This window comes from Chlorocebus sabaeus, chromosome 7 (genome assembly GCF_047675955.1).
Source record: "Chlorocebus sabaeus isolate Y175 chromosome 7, mChlSab1.0.hap1, whole genome shotgun sequence".
Classification (NCBI taxonomy): Eukaryota; Metazoa; Chordata; class Mammalia; order Primates; family Cercopithecidae; genus Chlorocebus; species Chlorocebus sabaeus.
Window position 1 is genome coordinate 93,272,053 of NC_132910.1, and position 15,625 is coordinate 93,287,677.

General features: G+C 35.5%; 1 protein-coding gene across 9 annotated transcripts in view; it reads right to left on the bottom strand.

Annotated features, from left to right (window-relative positions):
* Positions 1-15,625, bottom strand: part of INPP4B (inositol polyphosphate-4-phosphatase type II B) — an 819,089-nt gene that overhangs the window by 207,594 nt on the left and 595,870 nt on the right. For all 9 annotated transcript variants that reach the window (XM_007999870.3, XM_073017650.1, XM_037992380.2 and 6 more), the window contains one exon: positions 1,949-2,096. In XM_007999870.3, the coding sequence (XP_007998061.3) occupies positions 1,949-2,096 (148 nt within the window). The remainder of the gene's footprint in view (positions 1-1,948; positions 2,097-15,625) is intronic.

A 15,625-nucleotide genomic window follows, 5' to 3' on the forward strand; every position in this document is an offset into this window, starting at 1 on the left:
ATATTCATCACCTCAAAAATTTATCTTTTCTTTGTGTGGTGAACATTACAATTCTTCTAAGTATTTGGAATTACAGAATAAATCATTGTTAACTGTAATTAGAAATTTAGTTTTGGCTACATTAAATGTAGCTATCTGGAGCCATTTAAAGGGTAAGCCCTAGTTCTAAATTCTTAAGTCTGCTTCATGTGGCGACTCTTCTTCTGTGTTTCTCAGGTCCTGCCTGTAATCTCATGCTTGTCTACTGAGAGTCTTTCCTTATTCTGCATAACTCCTGTGAGGACTAGCTACTGTCTTCAACCCTTCAGGATAAAAAGGTGATCATTACATGGCTCTAGTAGAAGTGATTCTTGGTGTCCAGTGGTCTAGAACGCAATCATGTTGAGGATAATGACTTCCAAAATCCAAACTCCTTGTGCTTCTACTGTAATATATAAGCTTGCTTTATCCTTCCAGGTAACGTGTTTTGTCTATTGCCTACTGTCACTATGTCTATCAGGTAGGGATAATGTTGAAAACCCATTTCAGAATAACTTGGCTGCTGCTTCTTGCAGTTGGCTCTTACGTAGTGCGCTTAGATTCCTGAGCATGCCATAGCTTCTCTTTGCCTGAGTCAATACGTGTTGTCTGATTTCTCTGGCTTTATGATCCTCACTCTGCTACTCTCAAATATTCACCTTTCTGTCTCATTTTCAGTGTTTATTTCCCTAGATGCAGATCACATTTTAATAATCCAGTTTCCTGTCTAATTTCCCTGAAATTGGGGTTCTGTTTTCGTATTCGTGCAGTCATGCCTACCCTAACCAATTTTGCTAACAGTTGCCAATTTGACCTGCCCTGTCTATGGTGTCCTCACTGGCTTAGGTTAATATGGAATCCCTGGGGACTTCAGAGTCTACCAAAACAGTACAGTACTATTAAATAAATATGTGCACTAATGTGAGCATAAGGCAGGAACCCAAATGCTAGAAATTTCACACTCTGCTGTAGATTTCAGCAATTATAAAGTGTTAACTTTTTAAAAGTTGCTAATTTAATGAGATTTAGAACCTTAACAGGATTTTATATAATGTAGCATTCAGCATTTTTAATGTTATTACAGGTTTGTTTAAAAGGCAGAGAAACAAATTGATTAGTCATGGTCCAGAGATACTCTTAACAAGAAATAAGCTCTCAAATCCCTCTACCTTATTATAGCAACTGATTTAATTTTGTTGTACAATACTGTCTATTAGCATAGAATGTTTTATTCAGTCATCTCCAGTCATTTTTAGACTAATAAATTTCTGAAAGCCTTACTACAAATGAGAAGTCCAAAGGTGAGTCAAATAGGAATTATTTCCAGAAACAGCAACCATAAGCAGTTGAGGAAAAGACACAAGAATTATTAAAAGATCAAAGCTCAAATTATTGGCTAGATACCAAGGTATCCAAGAAATATAGCTCAAACCACAAATGAAAGTAATATATGTAATGTTAAATTTTCTAGTAGCCATATTTTAAAAGTTTAAATAAAAAAGCAGATGAGGTTAACTTTAGTAATATATTTTATAAAATCCCAATATATCCAAGTTAACATTTTGTTATTAAATCATCTGCAAGCGTGTGCTAAGAATTAAAGACCTGGTGTGTATCTTACGTGATAGAACATTTCATTTTGGATTAGTCATATCTCAAGGAATCAATAGTTACACAGGACTAGTGGCCACCATAGTAGACAATTCAGGTCTAGATTTTTATGTCATCATTATGCCTTTAGAAAAAATATTCTAGAGAAAAAATAATAATTGATAAGTATGTGAGGTAATGAAAATGTTAACTGGGCTCGATTTAGCTATTTCACAATGCATACATATTTCAAAACGTTGCACAGATTATATATAAATTGTCAAAAATTTTAAATGATATAAAATAATTAATATGAGAGACAACAGTTATTTTCTCTTACCTGCACAAATCTTCTTTAATGTGAAGGGAAATCAATTCCTTAGGAATATGAAAGGAAAGAATGCTCTCTGACATTTGCTCTCGAATTCGCATCCACTTATTGTCAGATGTGGGAAATCTATATAATTTACATACTGGGTTCTTTAACACTGGAAAAAAAAAGAAAAAATAATAGTTAAATTCTAAGCAAATGCACGTCAGGCGAAGCCCAATTAACAAAACCATTAGTCAAGGTAGCACTTTTATTATTCATTTGATCCAAAATTTCTTTTTTATCAAAATCCGTTAGTGTATCTGAATTTCTAAGAATTTTATTTTGACATTTTTTTCAGTAGCTTCTGAGACATATAATCTTTGTTAAATTAAAAGAAAAATTATACATCAGACCCCAAATCATAAATGTGGCTACTGTGGCTTTCTAATTTATTACCTATTGACTCTTCTCTTCTTCTAAAGTTTTATAAAGTGTATGTGCCTACAAATATACATTAAAGCATACATATGTACACCTAATATACACTTTGAACAAATATATTTCTGAATTTCTTCTGATCACTTTTAGTCAACTTTACCTATTTACATAGTAGGTCACAAATGTTATTTAAGGAGTTACAAAAGGTCTTACTAAATGTTATTTATGTTATTTATTACATTCTTTTGTCGTAAAATCTGTTAAAATTCAAATACCAAGCATACTTTAGTACCAATGAGTCAATAACACACTTTCCTGAAACCACATATTATCAGAAGCAAGGCAGAGGGACTGTGAAGAAACCGTATTTAGTATGCAGGGGAAAGTAACAAAGTCATGTAACCAAGAATTTTTTAAAAAGATTCAGAAAAAGCATATAGGATTAGATATTATGATAACATTCGATACTTATTAGTGAAGCCAGTACTCACACCACACTTTCAAGCCATCAGGGGTGAATTTCATTTCCATTGCTCTTCAGCAATGAATGCCTAGGTCACACTTACTTACACACCAAAGCTTAGCGGGCAATAAAATATCAAGTCAGTCACCAGTCAAGAATCTATGATTAGTTGACTTCAGTTTAAATAAAGCTAATTAAAAACATTATTTGATATTGAAGCAGAAGGCTTTAAATAATATTGAACATGGTATGTGGGCTAGATCTCCTCAATGTACAGGGAAAAATTCTTTTCAAAATTTTACAGTTTGTAAGAACACCGTATTTCATTCACTACTTGGGTAAAAATACATATTTTTGAACACTGAAATGAGGATCTATTCATCCATTCCTCTGCAATCATTCACTCTCAAAGGTACACATGGGACATTATCATTATCAAAACTAGTACCATAATGGAAACTTTGATTTCGAACATCCTGTTCTTCAACTACCAGATTCAAAACTTCTAGTACACTTACATACCTCCTGCCAAGAATTAGAGTGCTCACTTTTCAACAGCACCAACAGAAGCCAGAAGTACACTATTTCTAGCATGTTGAGAGAAAATACTGCATTTTAAAATCTAGAGTGGTATGCCCCTAAAGATTATCTTTTGAATATAAGCACAATATTTAAATGTTGTCAATTTGGTTCTTTACAGAATACATACTTAGAGTTTATTATCTTTACTCTCTTTTACCTGAAATATAAGGAAGTACAGCCGATTAAGAAAAGAAAAAGTTTTATTCATTTGTGAAGTGACAGTGTTTCAAAGATAAAGAATTTGATTACTCCTTCTATTACAGTATCTCTGGAATAGGAAGAGAAAAAATATGTACTAAATTCGTTATGGTGTCCATATACCAAATATGGGATCTCATGAATTCCCAATATACCTAACATGGTTAGGAATATGCATGCATCATTTTATGGTAAGACAAACTTCAGTCCTTAAAATAGCCAAATTATTTCTTATTTAGCAACATATATAAATATTTAGTTATTTGATTTATCTAGACTCAGTATAAGTGCTATTTTTTAACCTCTTTTTTTTTCATGATTACACAGAACTTTTGTATCGCCTAAAGCATGGTTAAAAATCCTTGGATTTTGCTTGCCTTTTATATATACATCAATAATAATTTTTTAGAAAAGTTGTATTTTTAATTATGTCACAAAATATAAAAGTCTTCATTTTTCTGTTGATTTCAAAACAAATCCTTCTACTTTTAGTTTACTGTTTTCTCATATATATATATATATATTATTTATTTATTTATTTTTATTTTTTTGAGACAGGATCTCACTCCGTCACCAAGGCCGGAGCTTAATAGTGTGAGCTCAGTAATCTTCCTGTCTCATCCTCCCAAGTACCTGGGACTATAGGAGCATGCCAATTTTTTTTTTTTTTTTTTTTTTTTTTTTTTTTTTTTTGTGAAGACAGAGTTTCACCATTATTACCCAGGCTGGTCTTAAACTCCTGGACTCAAGCTATCCCCCCATTTAGGCCTCTCAAAGTGCTGAGATTACAGGTGCAAGCCACCACACCTGGCCTTATTCTTTCCATTCTAATACTCTTCAATGCACTCTGAATATAAACCTTTGTTGAAATAGATTAAGCAGAAATCAAGGGTGGTTTGATTAATGAACTCCAGAACTCTCCTGTAACTACTAGGTACATAGCATCCAAGGACTCTCCGGGAATGTTGCTATTTATAAAGAAAATACTTGGAACAATTTAAAACCCAGGCACTTTAGTCATGCAAAAAATTGCCAGTAATGTTGCCTATTTAAATTTTGTGGTATAGGTTCTGATCTTTTAAGACTCATAGGTCCCCAAACATGAGTAGTAAATTGCATATCTTTATCATTATCTCAACGTAGGTATAATGGAATCTACTTTGCAACCCAGTTTGACCCAGCAGCGTTGCTTATTAAACACCTATCATGTCTGAAGCAAGTATCATAAAATGCAGTATATGTATGTATCATATGTATCCTATGTATCATAAAATACAGTATAACACAGTATTATTTTTAAAATGAATAAATTGGGTCTGAACTTTAAATACCATGCAAATTTGTTGCACTGGTTACACAAAGAGCAAATAAAATGTTCTCAACTCAAAATTCTCGATGGTCTGATGGCGGGGAGGCTTTGCTATCGTCACATAAAAGAAAGGCATGGTACTCATGTATCCAATATTGCACAATGGGCCACAAAAGATGAATGTTTTGTCAACTTAAAAAAAATGATTATTCTCTATAGCTATATATACACACTCTGCTCACACACACTCCAGCTGTGTAAATAAGCAAATGATTGTGAATGACTTTCATCTCTGGCTCTCCACTGGTGGCAAGTATTTATTCATGCAGGAGATGACTCGCTGTCCATACAATAGGCTCATCTCAATAACAGTAACTATGTAATACCTATTATAAGCTCTTTTTAAAGAGAGCCCTGTGTGTATTCTCATCTTCATTTTTTCACTGCTTTTGCCATACAATTGCTAAAAATATCATGTGACCGATTATATCAAAAGAAAAGTAGTTGAGATATTTTAGACCATATCATTGCATTGTGATGACAATGTGAGTAAAGTTCTGAACTAGTCCAGATCTTGATTTACACATTCTTCTTGAGGTCCACCCCTTGAGATCTACCCCTTGAGATGAACACATAGAAGGAAAGTAAATAGCAGATTTTTCTTTCCTTTGAAATTGCAGCACAACTCAAATTTCTATATTGTTTCTCCCAGTCTGTAATAGGGATATTTAACAAGGTAGCATGCCACCTGCTTTTTCATGGGATTCAGTAATTGTGAAAGCCAAACTGCTGCAGTTCTAAATTATCCAAAGTAAGGATGCCGAGGAAATGTTCAACAAAGCCAACATGGATAAAAAAGACTGCTGCTCAAGTAACCTTGGAGCAGAGAAGATAAACCAAAGAGATACCATAGAGATGGCCTTCTCTCTGCTGTTTCTGTAAACAAAGCTATGCTAGCAATATCAGTGGGTTCACTGGACAAGAAAAATTTGGAAATGTAGATTCAGGGTCCAGGGGATAATCAAAAAGCTCAAACATTTATTTCACCAGGTTATCGTTCATATGTTTCTCCAGAGGAAGCTAATCTGTGATTATCTTCACACACTTTCTTACTTCCAGTACATGATAGAAGCAGCATATTTAAATGAATCCAACTTGATTGGCTTCAGGTCATACAGATTATTTTACTACACTGCAGATTCTTGTAGAGAATCTATTCATTCCATAGTTTTAATTATGTAGTGGTTTAATTAATTATTCAGCTAAATGTACCTATATTGCCTATTCTCCAAAAGCTACATTATACTTTCTAAGGATAAGTCTGTAATCCAATTAGATACTGACACATCCTCATTTGTATTTGAAAATATCTTAGACTTAAATAAATGAACTTAAATAAATGAACATTGGCTCTTTTAAAGATTGGATGAGCACTGAGAAGCCTAAACAGAAATTACAAAAACACTATTGTTAGCATGGCTTCAGAAAAGTGAGGGCAAGAAAAACCTGAGAGGAACTCAGAAAACACAGCAAACAGACACCCTGAATCCAGCCAAACTCACAAGCTCTTGGCCAAAAATAAGAAAAACTATTACAGATGTCATAATAAAACACACATGCATTATTTGTCTGCAGTTGGTGACAACTGGTGAATTTCACCTGTAGAATTTGGATTTTAGATCCTGGGTGGTTAGAAAAAGGACTGTCCTTAGGTCTGTTCACTGTGCTTCAGTGAGTGAAGGATACAATTTGTAAAGCTAGAAGCTAGCTCCTATGTCGTGCTGAGAAAACCGGACAACCTGTACTCTACTGCACTCATCAAGTTGTTTCTTGCCAGTATGCCTCTGGTCAAGGCATTCCATGCAAATCACAGGAACTCCCCACTTTCCTAACCACAGGTAATCATCCTATAAACTTAGCTCAGCTATCGCCTCCTCCAGGAAGCCTTCTTCAGCTTATACTACCTCCCTCCCTATGCAGATGTCTCTCCTTTTTACATCACACCCCCATTTCTATCATGGATCTTACCGACTGTACTACAGTAGTCTGTTTAGTAGTCTATGTCTCCTGAGGGAATATGAGCTTTGTGTGTGTTGGGGGGAGAGTGGTGGAGAGAGCTGTGTAGTTTTTCTGGTTCTCTTTTTTTCCTCCTGCACTTACCATAATGCCCAGTAAATAAAACATTCTACAGAAATGAGTCTTAGATCTTACGACTCAGATGTTTCTCGTCATTACTCTCCCCATGAAGAGAGAAGGTAGGACACCACCAATTGTGGAAATTGAGAGGGGAAAATGCAAGAGGGAAGAGTGTAATTAAAAGCCCCAATGCAAGAGAGAGCACAGGGATCAGAATCAGGGAAAAGATTAACCATAACTGAAAGATCCCTTCATGTTCTTCCACAAAATGTAAACTTTTTGACTATTATCACTTTCTTGCCTGTATTGGTTTTCTTCTCGTTTACCTAAAGGAGGAAGAGGAGGAGATAAATGGACTTACAAAGGTAGTTGAAGCATTTAAAGTCATCTAAGAGATGGTCCTATTCATTATTAGATAGCGAAGTTTACCCTTCCATTTGAAGCTACTTAACATCTTAAGTTAAATACTGTATTAGAACACAGTAATGAAAACATACGGAAATTTCAAAAGAGCAAAGCCAGTGGATTGCATCACATTTGTTAAAACAGCAAAGGGCAAATAAATCTAGGGAGGAAGTAAAAAGGATCAAGGGCCAATGTTATAAACCAAGATGGCCCCAAATTTTACATACCAGAGACTTACAACCACTGAGGCAAAACCCATTTAAATCACATGGAGAAAATATATTTTGTTAATATAAAATGAATATCATCTGATATTCAACAAGGTAGTGAATTTAGTAACGCATAAATGAAAGGAAAAACAAGGAAAAACTTGGCATTTACTTTTGGCTGGAATTCATCAGGACTCAAAATGAGTACAGTAGGGACTAGTTTTGACTATCTTAAAATATTCTGAATCATGCATTGCTTTGGATGGGGGTGGTAATGAGGAGAAAGTTATCTCAATATTTAGCTCAATTGTGTGGTATTGTGAACGTCAATTAAAATTTATGGTGCTACATGAGGTAGAACAAACTTTATTATTATTGTTATTATTATACTTTTAAGTTCTGGGATACATGTATAGAACATGCAGGTTTGATACATAGGTATACACGTTCCATGGTGGTTTGGTGTACCCATCAACACATCACCTACATTAGGTATTTCTCCTAATGCTATCCTTCCCCTAGCCCCCCACCCCCCGACAGGTCCCAGTGTGTGATGTTCCCCTCCCTGTGTCCATGTGTTCTCATTGTTCAACTCCTACTTATGAGTGAGAACATGTGGTGTTTGGTTTTCCATTCCTGTGTTAGTTTGCTGAGAATGATGGTTTCCAGCTTCATCCATGTCCCTGCAAAGGACATTCACTCATCCTTTTTTATGGCTGCATAGTATTCCATGGTGTATATGTGCTCTCCCACCTTTTTTTTTTTTGAGACGGAGTTTCGCTCTCTCTCCTAGTCTGGAGTGCAGTGGTGCAATCTCGGCTCACTGCAAGCTCTGCCTCCCGGGTTCATGCCTCAGTCTCCCGAGTAGCTGGGACTACAGGCGACCACCACCATGCCCGGCTAATTTTTTGTTGTTGTTGTATTCTTAGTAGAGACAGGGTTTCACCTTGTTAGCCAGGATGGTCTCGATCTCCTGACCTTGTGATCCACCCGCCCTGGCCTCCCAAAGTGCTGGGATTACAGGTGTGAGCAACCGCACCCAGCCCACATTTTCATTCTCCAGTCTATCACTGATTGGCATTTGGGTTGATTCCAAATCTTTGCTATTGTGAACAGTGCTACAATAAACATACATGTACATGTGTCTTTATAGTAGAATGATTTATAATTCTTTGCATATATACTCAGTAATGGGATTGCTGGGTCATATGTCTGTGGGCCACATAAATGTCTTCTTTTCAGAAGTGTCTGTTCATATCCTTCACCCACTTTCGGATGGGTTTTTTTTCATGCAAATTTGTTTAAGTTCCTTGTAGATTCTGGATATTAGCCCTTTGTCAGATGAATAAATTGCAAAAATTGTCTCCCATTCTTTAGGTTGCCTGTTCACTCTGATGATAGTTTCTTTTGTGTGCAGATGTTCTTTAATTTAATTAGATCCCATTTGTCAATTTTGGCTTTGGTTGTCATTGCTTTTGGTGTTTTAGTCATGAAGTCTTTGTCCATGCCTATGTCCTGAATGGTATTGCCTAGATTTTCTTCCAGGGTTTTTATGGTTTTAGGTCTTATGTTTAAGTCTTTAATTCATCTTGAGTTAATTTTTGAATAAGTTGTAAGGAAAAGGTCCAGTTTCAGTTTTCTACATGTGGCTAGCCAGTTTTTCCAACACCATTTATTAAATAGGGAATCCTTGCCCCATTGCCACTATTTTACTGAGGATTTTTGCATCGATGTTCATCAGGGATATTGGCCTGAAATTTTCTTTTTTTGTTGTGTCTCTGCCAGGTTTTTGTATCAGGATGATGCTGGCCTCATAAAATGAGTTATGGAGGAGTCTCTCTTTTTCTATTGTTTGGAATCATTTTAGAAGGAATGGTACCTGCTCCTCTTTGCTTGTTTGTGTCAGGTTTGTCAAAGATCAGATGGTTCTAGACGTGTAGTGTTATTTCTGAGGCCTCTGTTCTGTTCCTATATATATGTGTGTGTGTGTGTGTGTGTGTGTGTGTGTGTGTGTGTGTGTATCTGTTTTGATACCGGTACCATGCTGTTTTGATTACTGTAGCCTTAGAGTATAGTTTGAAGTCAGGTAATGTGATGCCTCCAGTTTTGTTCTTTTGGCTTAGGATTGCCTTTGCTATATGGGCTATTTTCTGTTGTTCCATATGAAATTTAAAGTAGTTTTTTCTATTTCTGTGAAGAAAGTCAATGGTAACTTGATGGGGATAGCATTGAATCTACAAATTACTTTGGGCAGTATAGCCACTTTCATGATATTAATTCTTCCTATCCATGCACATAGAATGTTTTTCCATTTGTTTGTGCCATTTCTTATTTCCTCTCAACAGTGGTTTGTAGTTCTCCTTCCAGAGGTCCTACACAACCCTTGTAAGTTGTATTCATAGGTATTTATTCTCTTTGTAGCAATTGTGAATAGGAGTGATTTGTGAATCACTCATGATTTGGCTCTCTGTCTATTACTGGTGTATAGGAATGCTTGTGATTTTTGCACATTGATTTTGTATTCTGAGACTTTGCTGAAGTTGCTTATTGGCTTAAGGAGATTTTGGGCTAAGACGATGGGGTTTTCTAAATATATAATCATGTCATCTGCAAACAGAGACAATTCGACTTCCTCTCTTCCTATTTGAATACCCTTTATTTCTTTCTCTTGCCTGATTGCCCTGGCCAGAAATTCCAATACTATGTTGAATAAGAGTGGTGAGAGAAGGCATCCTTGACTTGTGCCGATTTTCAAAGGGAATGCTTCCAGCTTTTGCACATTCAGTATGATATTGACTGTGGGTTTGTCCTAAATAGCTCTTATTATTTTGAAATACGTTCCATCAATACCTACTTTATTGAGAGTTTTTAGCATGAAGGGGTGAATTTTATTGAAGGCCTTTTCTGCATCTATTGTGATAATCATGTGGTTTTTGTCATTGGTTCTGTTTATGTAATGGATTATGTTTATTGATTTGCATATGCTGAACCAGACTTGCATCCCAGGGATGAAGCCGACTTGACTGTGGTGGATAAGCTTTTTGGTGTGCTGCTGGATTCAGTTCGCCAGTATTTTATGGAGGATTTTCACGTCAATGTTCATCAGGGATATTGGCCTGAAATTTTCTTTTTTTGTTGTGTCTCTGCCAGGTTTTTGTATCAGGATGATGCTGGCCTCATAAAATGAGTTAGGGAGGAGTCCCTCTTTTTCTATTGTTTGGAATAGTTTCAGAAGGAATGGTATCAGCTCCTCTTTGTACCTCTGGTAGAATTTGGCTATGAATCAGTCTGATCCTGGTCTTTTTTTGGTTGGTAGGCTACTAATTACTGCCTGAATTTCAAAACTTGTTATTGGTCTATTCAGGGATTCAACCCTTCTGGTTTAGTCTTGGGAGGGTGTATGTGCCCAGGTATTTATCCATTTCTTCTAGATTTTCTAGTTTATTTGCATAGAGGTATTTACAGTGTTCTCTGATGGTAGTTTGTATTTCTGTGGGATCAGTGGTGATCTCCCTTTTATAATTTTTATTGTGTCTATTTGATTATTCTCTCTTTTGTTCTTTATTAGTCTGGCTAGTGGTCCATCTATTTTGTTAATCTTTTCAAAAAAACAGCTCCTGGATTCATTGATTTTGGGGAGGGTTTTTTGGTGTCTCTCTCTCCTTTAGTCATAGGCAGTACAAAAGTTTTAATGAGACTTAAGGAAAGTAGTAAATTATTTTATTCCAAACCTAAATAATTACATTTGAACATCTTTCTCAAAGAAAAAAAAAATTGAGTTTTCTGTTATCTGAAGCTTAAATTCAGATAAGATACACCTGTTGTTTACCATTTAACAAGCATTATTGTATTCTTGTATGGAAGAATCTCTGTGCTCTCCGGAGGGAAGGAAGGCATCACCCCTCCTGCATCTGCCCTCCAGCCTCCTGTGCTCCCATCTGCTCCAGGCACCTTCCACTCCCAGGATATGTTTATATTGTACATCACCAGAATGATGCCTCACTGACTGCTGACCACCCACATCCCAAGATCAGGTTAGCTCTGGGCATTTTTCCCTTTAAGAGGGTATTAGTGAACGGATTGTATCTATATCCAGACTCCAAGACTATCAATTTTTGAAGCCTTTTCCCCATGAGATTTAAGAAAAAAAAAGCACCTTTTCCTCCCCCTCCTTTCCCTCTCTCTGTCTCTATCTCTCTGTCTCTGTGTTTCTATTTTATTTTATTTTATTTTATTTTATTTTGTTTTAGTTTATTTTATTTTTTTGAGATGGAGTTTTGCTCTTGTTGCCCAAGCTGGAATCCAACGGCATGATCTTGGCTCACTGCAAACCCCACCTCTCGGGTTTTCAAGCAATTCTCCTGCTTAAGCCTCCTGAGTAGCTGAGATTATAGGTGCCCACTCCCACACCCAGCTAATTTTTTTGTATTTTTAGTATAGACGGGGTTTCACCGTGTTGGCCAGACTGGTCTTGAACTTCTGACCTCAGGTGACCTGCCCACCTCTGCCTCCCAAAGTGCTGGGATTTCTCTCTCACTTTGTGTGTGTGTGTGTGTGTGTTTAGATTTAGAAGTCACCATTATTTAAAGGGCCATGTGGGAAAATCAACTCTCTTGCTTGGTTCTCTTGAAATCTCAGGGGCACATTCAGCAGGGCTAGAAATTTTTATTCCTTATAACGAATTTTTGTTTCAACCAATAAAGTATTCACCAAATTCTAACTGATTGGAGATTTCTAGACCAATGGGAGAGGGTACATGCTAAATAATGAAGAATTCAATTCATAACGTTTAAGTGCCCAGAGCTTGTTAATGTAAAATGATACAGACTGCAAATAAAAAAGTAATGTTCCTGCCTCTTAAGTAGCTTACAATCTAGTATCTTCTTCAAAATAACAATAATAGGTGATTAAACCCTATTTGGTGAAAAAGAATCAAAGTTGTGAAGCAAGAAATACAAATACCAGTAAGTTCTCCACATAGGAAGGCGAACTGCACATATTTATGACTAATAGCAGCACAGTTTCCTCATTTTTGTTTGGATTCCAACTCACACAGTCATGGAAATCATGGCTGTTAGGTATATAAAAATACTGTATCAGATCTAACGCTTGCTGAGGGGCGAACTTACTGTAAACGGGACCAGAATGGGAAACTTTGTGACAGGGTCTACTAGATTCTTAGATTTGGCATGGGAATTTTAGGGTCCATGGGCTGAAATACTCTGTAGAATTATATAATAATTTTATCAAAAAAAGAGAGAATTAAGGAATTTACAGAGAATTGTGTTTAAAACATTTTTTTTTAAATGTTCTATCACTGGTCAGACTTTTTAACTGTAAATAGTAACCCCTGAGAAAGAAAACTATAAATGACAAATATTCCTCCATATAAAACTGATGAAAATGAATATTTTCATGAAGTGTTTCAAAAAAGAAGGAGAACAATGTAAACGCTAACCTATGCTACATCAGCTTCAAACATTTGAGAGCCAAAAAGGAAGTTAAAAACTGTTTAGGTTAATTTGGTCATTTTAAAATAACTGAAAGGCAAAGAAGCTGAAGTGTGTTTCAGGACCAAACTGCTGGTTGAAAAACTTAGGCTTTAAAACCATTTCTTCTGTCAGCCCATCCAGTGTTCTTGTATCGATACTACCAGAGCCCATTTATCATTGCTGTGCTGCAGACAAGGTACCTCAGTTAGTGTGACTTAGAAACCAAACTCCATGATTGTGTGAAAGACCTACCATCTCCCCTTCTATACAGTCAAAACTCATTTCCCCTACTCCCCTTTCCACTCCACCTCCAACAGAAAATAATTTAAAGTTTTCTTAGTACTATTTTACTTAAATAAGCAAATAATTAGAGATAAGTCTACTTTTTAACCACTTAATTTTATGAGTTATATAGTTAGAAAGTCAAACTAAGTAAGACCTTCACATGTCTATTACATACTATGCCTTCTAGTGTGCCTTATTTGTATTCCCATGTAATTAAGGTACTTGCATATCTTTCTTATGGAATTGTAAATTCTGCCCCACCTGTTCCTTATTCTCTCTCTCTTTCGACCCTAAATTCCCCAGATTCCCAATATCCACATTCAATTTGCAAGGGCATGAAAAGGGTGAGGCCTTTGGGGAAAGTGTTTTCCTTCTTAGTTTTACAACAGATAAGTGAACTTCCTGATTTATACCAAAATCTCTAGAGATGTAAATAGAATAGTGAGGAACTGATATAAGATATGACATTCTCTCCCACTCAGTAAGTACTTCATAACTCACTGGAGACTCGAAAGATCCATTTAAGACATTAATACAAAGACTTGAGAAGAATGTCAATAGATTACTTTGCCTACAGATTAAAGAAATACCACATGGGTATAGAATGGATTAATTCCAAAGTTGCTGAGTTTAGATAAATAAATAGGACAAAAGATTAAAGTGATACACATATACATATTTTATATCTGCACAATGCACCTTTACATTTTGAACAGAAACATTTTATGAATAGCACTTAGTTTTGTCTTTTTATAAGGTTTTTAAAAATCCAGTCTTTATAACATTTGATTTTCATTTAGTCTCATCTTCTCCTAATATAAGATGACTCCAAGAAAATATCGGTGACAAATATCCTAGGTTCTGAGTGGTCCTCCAGGTTGACTGGACTAAAGACATTTAGAATTATCTTCAGAACTAAGTGGACTGTCACCACCAAACTGTCACCTCCATGAAAGGAGAAAAGCAATAATTAATAATTAATCATCTTTCACTCCACAAAGTATATTTAAATTGCAGAATGCAGCTGCTCCCACCAATTTTATGTCAGTAGCTTTTGTCATATTACAGTTTATCAGTAACAAACAAATACCCTGGTAGTCTGGAAGAATTAGTATGGCTTCCAAGACTTATGCCTTACAGAATTTATGGCACAGCTATGGAGAGGTAATGATTTATTTTTCAATATGATCTCTCTGTCTCTTCTTCCATAAGTAATATGTTTGCTTGATTTTAAAGTAATGTTTCTCTTTCTCCTTGAAATTTATACTTAACCAATAAGTATCACAAAATGCCACTTCTTTTTGTGTGTATAAAAAAGTTAGAGGGTTCACGTAAGTCAATCATTAAAATGTGTCTTATTATACTATAGATGGTTTCGATGATAACCTGAATCAAGCTGTATTTAACATGAACTTAATATCCCACTAAAATTTATTTTTAAAAATTAACATTTAATGAATGAAATAAATTATGGTTTGTGAACATATTAAAGTAAAGAACTAAAGGTTTAGCCAACTTTCAGGTGAAAACAAATGTGAGGAGGACCCTTTGATAATACTTTAAATATTTTAAGAACACTAACAACTCAGGTGTTTTTTAGCATGTATGGTTGATTTATTAATAGCTTTCTGGGTAGACCCTTCAAAACAGTATTTAGTACATACCCCACAGTATTATATCTTTCATAAAAGCTAAGAAAAATCCCATTTTATTTGGCTGTAGGTTGAGAAACACCTGTTCTTCCTTGGGTTAATTCTTCATTCTGTGAAAGTGGACTTGATGTTTTGAAACATATTTCTCAATTAAATTGCATTTTATTTATCTGTGTGTATAAACAGAGCCAAAGGGATGCCTCTCCTTCCCCATTCCCTATTGTTAGCTGCCTCCTGCAAGAGAAAACTGCTAATAATTTAGGGGTTGTGTATTTGAAAGCTGTTGATGTTCTGTATTATTCATTAACCTGATTATCATGCTATCTATGTCACTGCTTAAATGTACAACACGGCAAGGCTAGAAAAAAGAGTAAGGTATTTTACCGTGACACCAATTTGTTGATTAATGCCTTCTTAGTAATACCACAGCCTATTATGAGCAAAGGCCTTGAAATCAAAGTGGGTTTAAATTCTGGACCCATTGTTTACTGCATAGGTTATCTTGAAGACTTCCTCATTTGTGAAATATGGATAA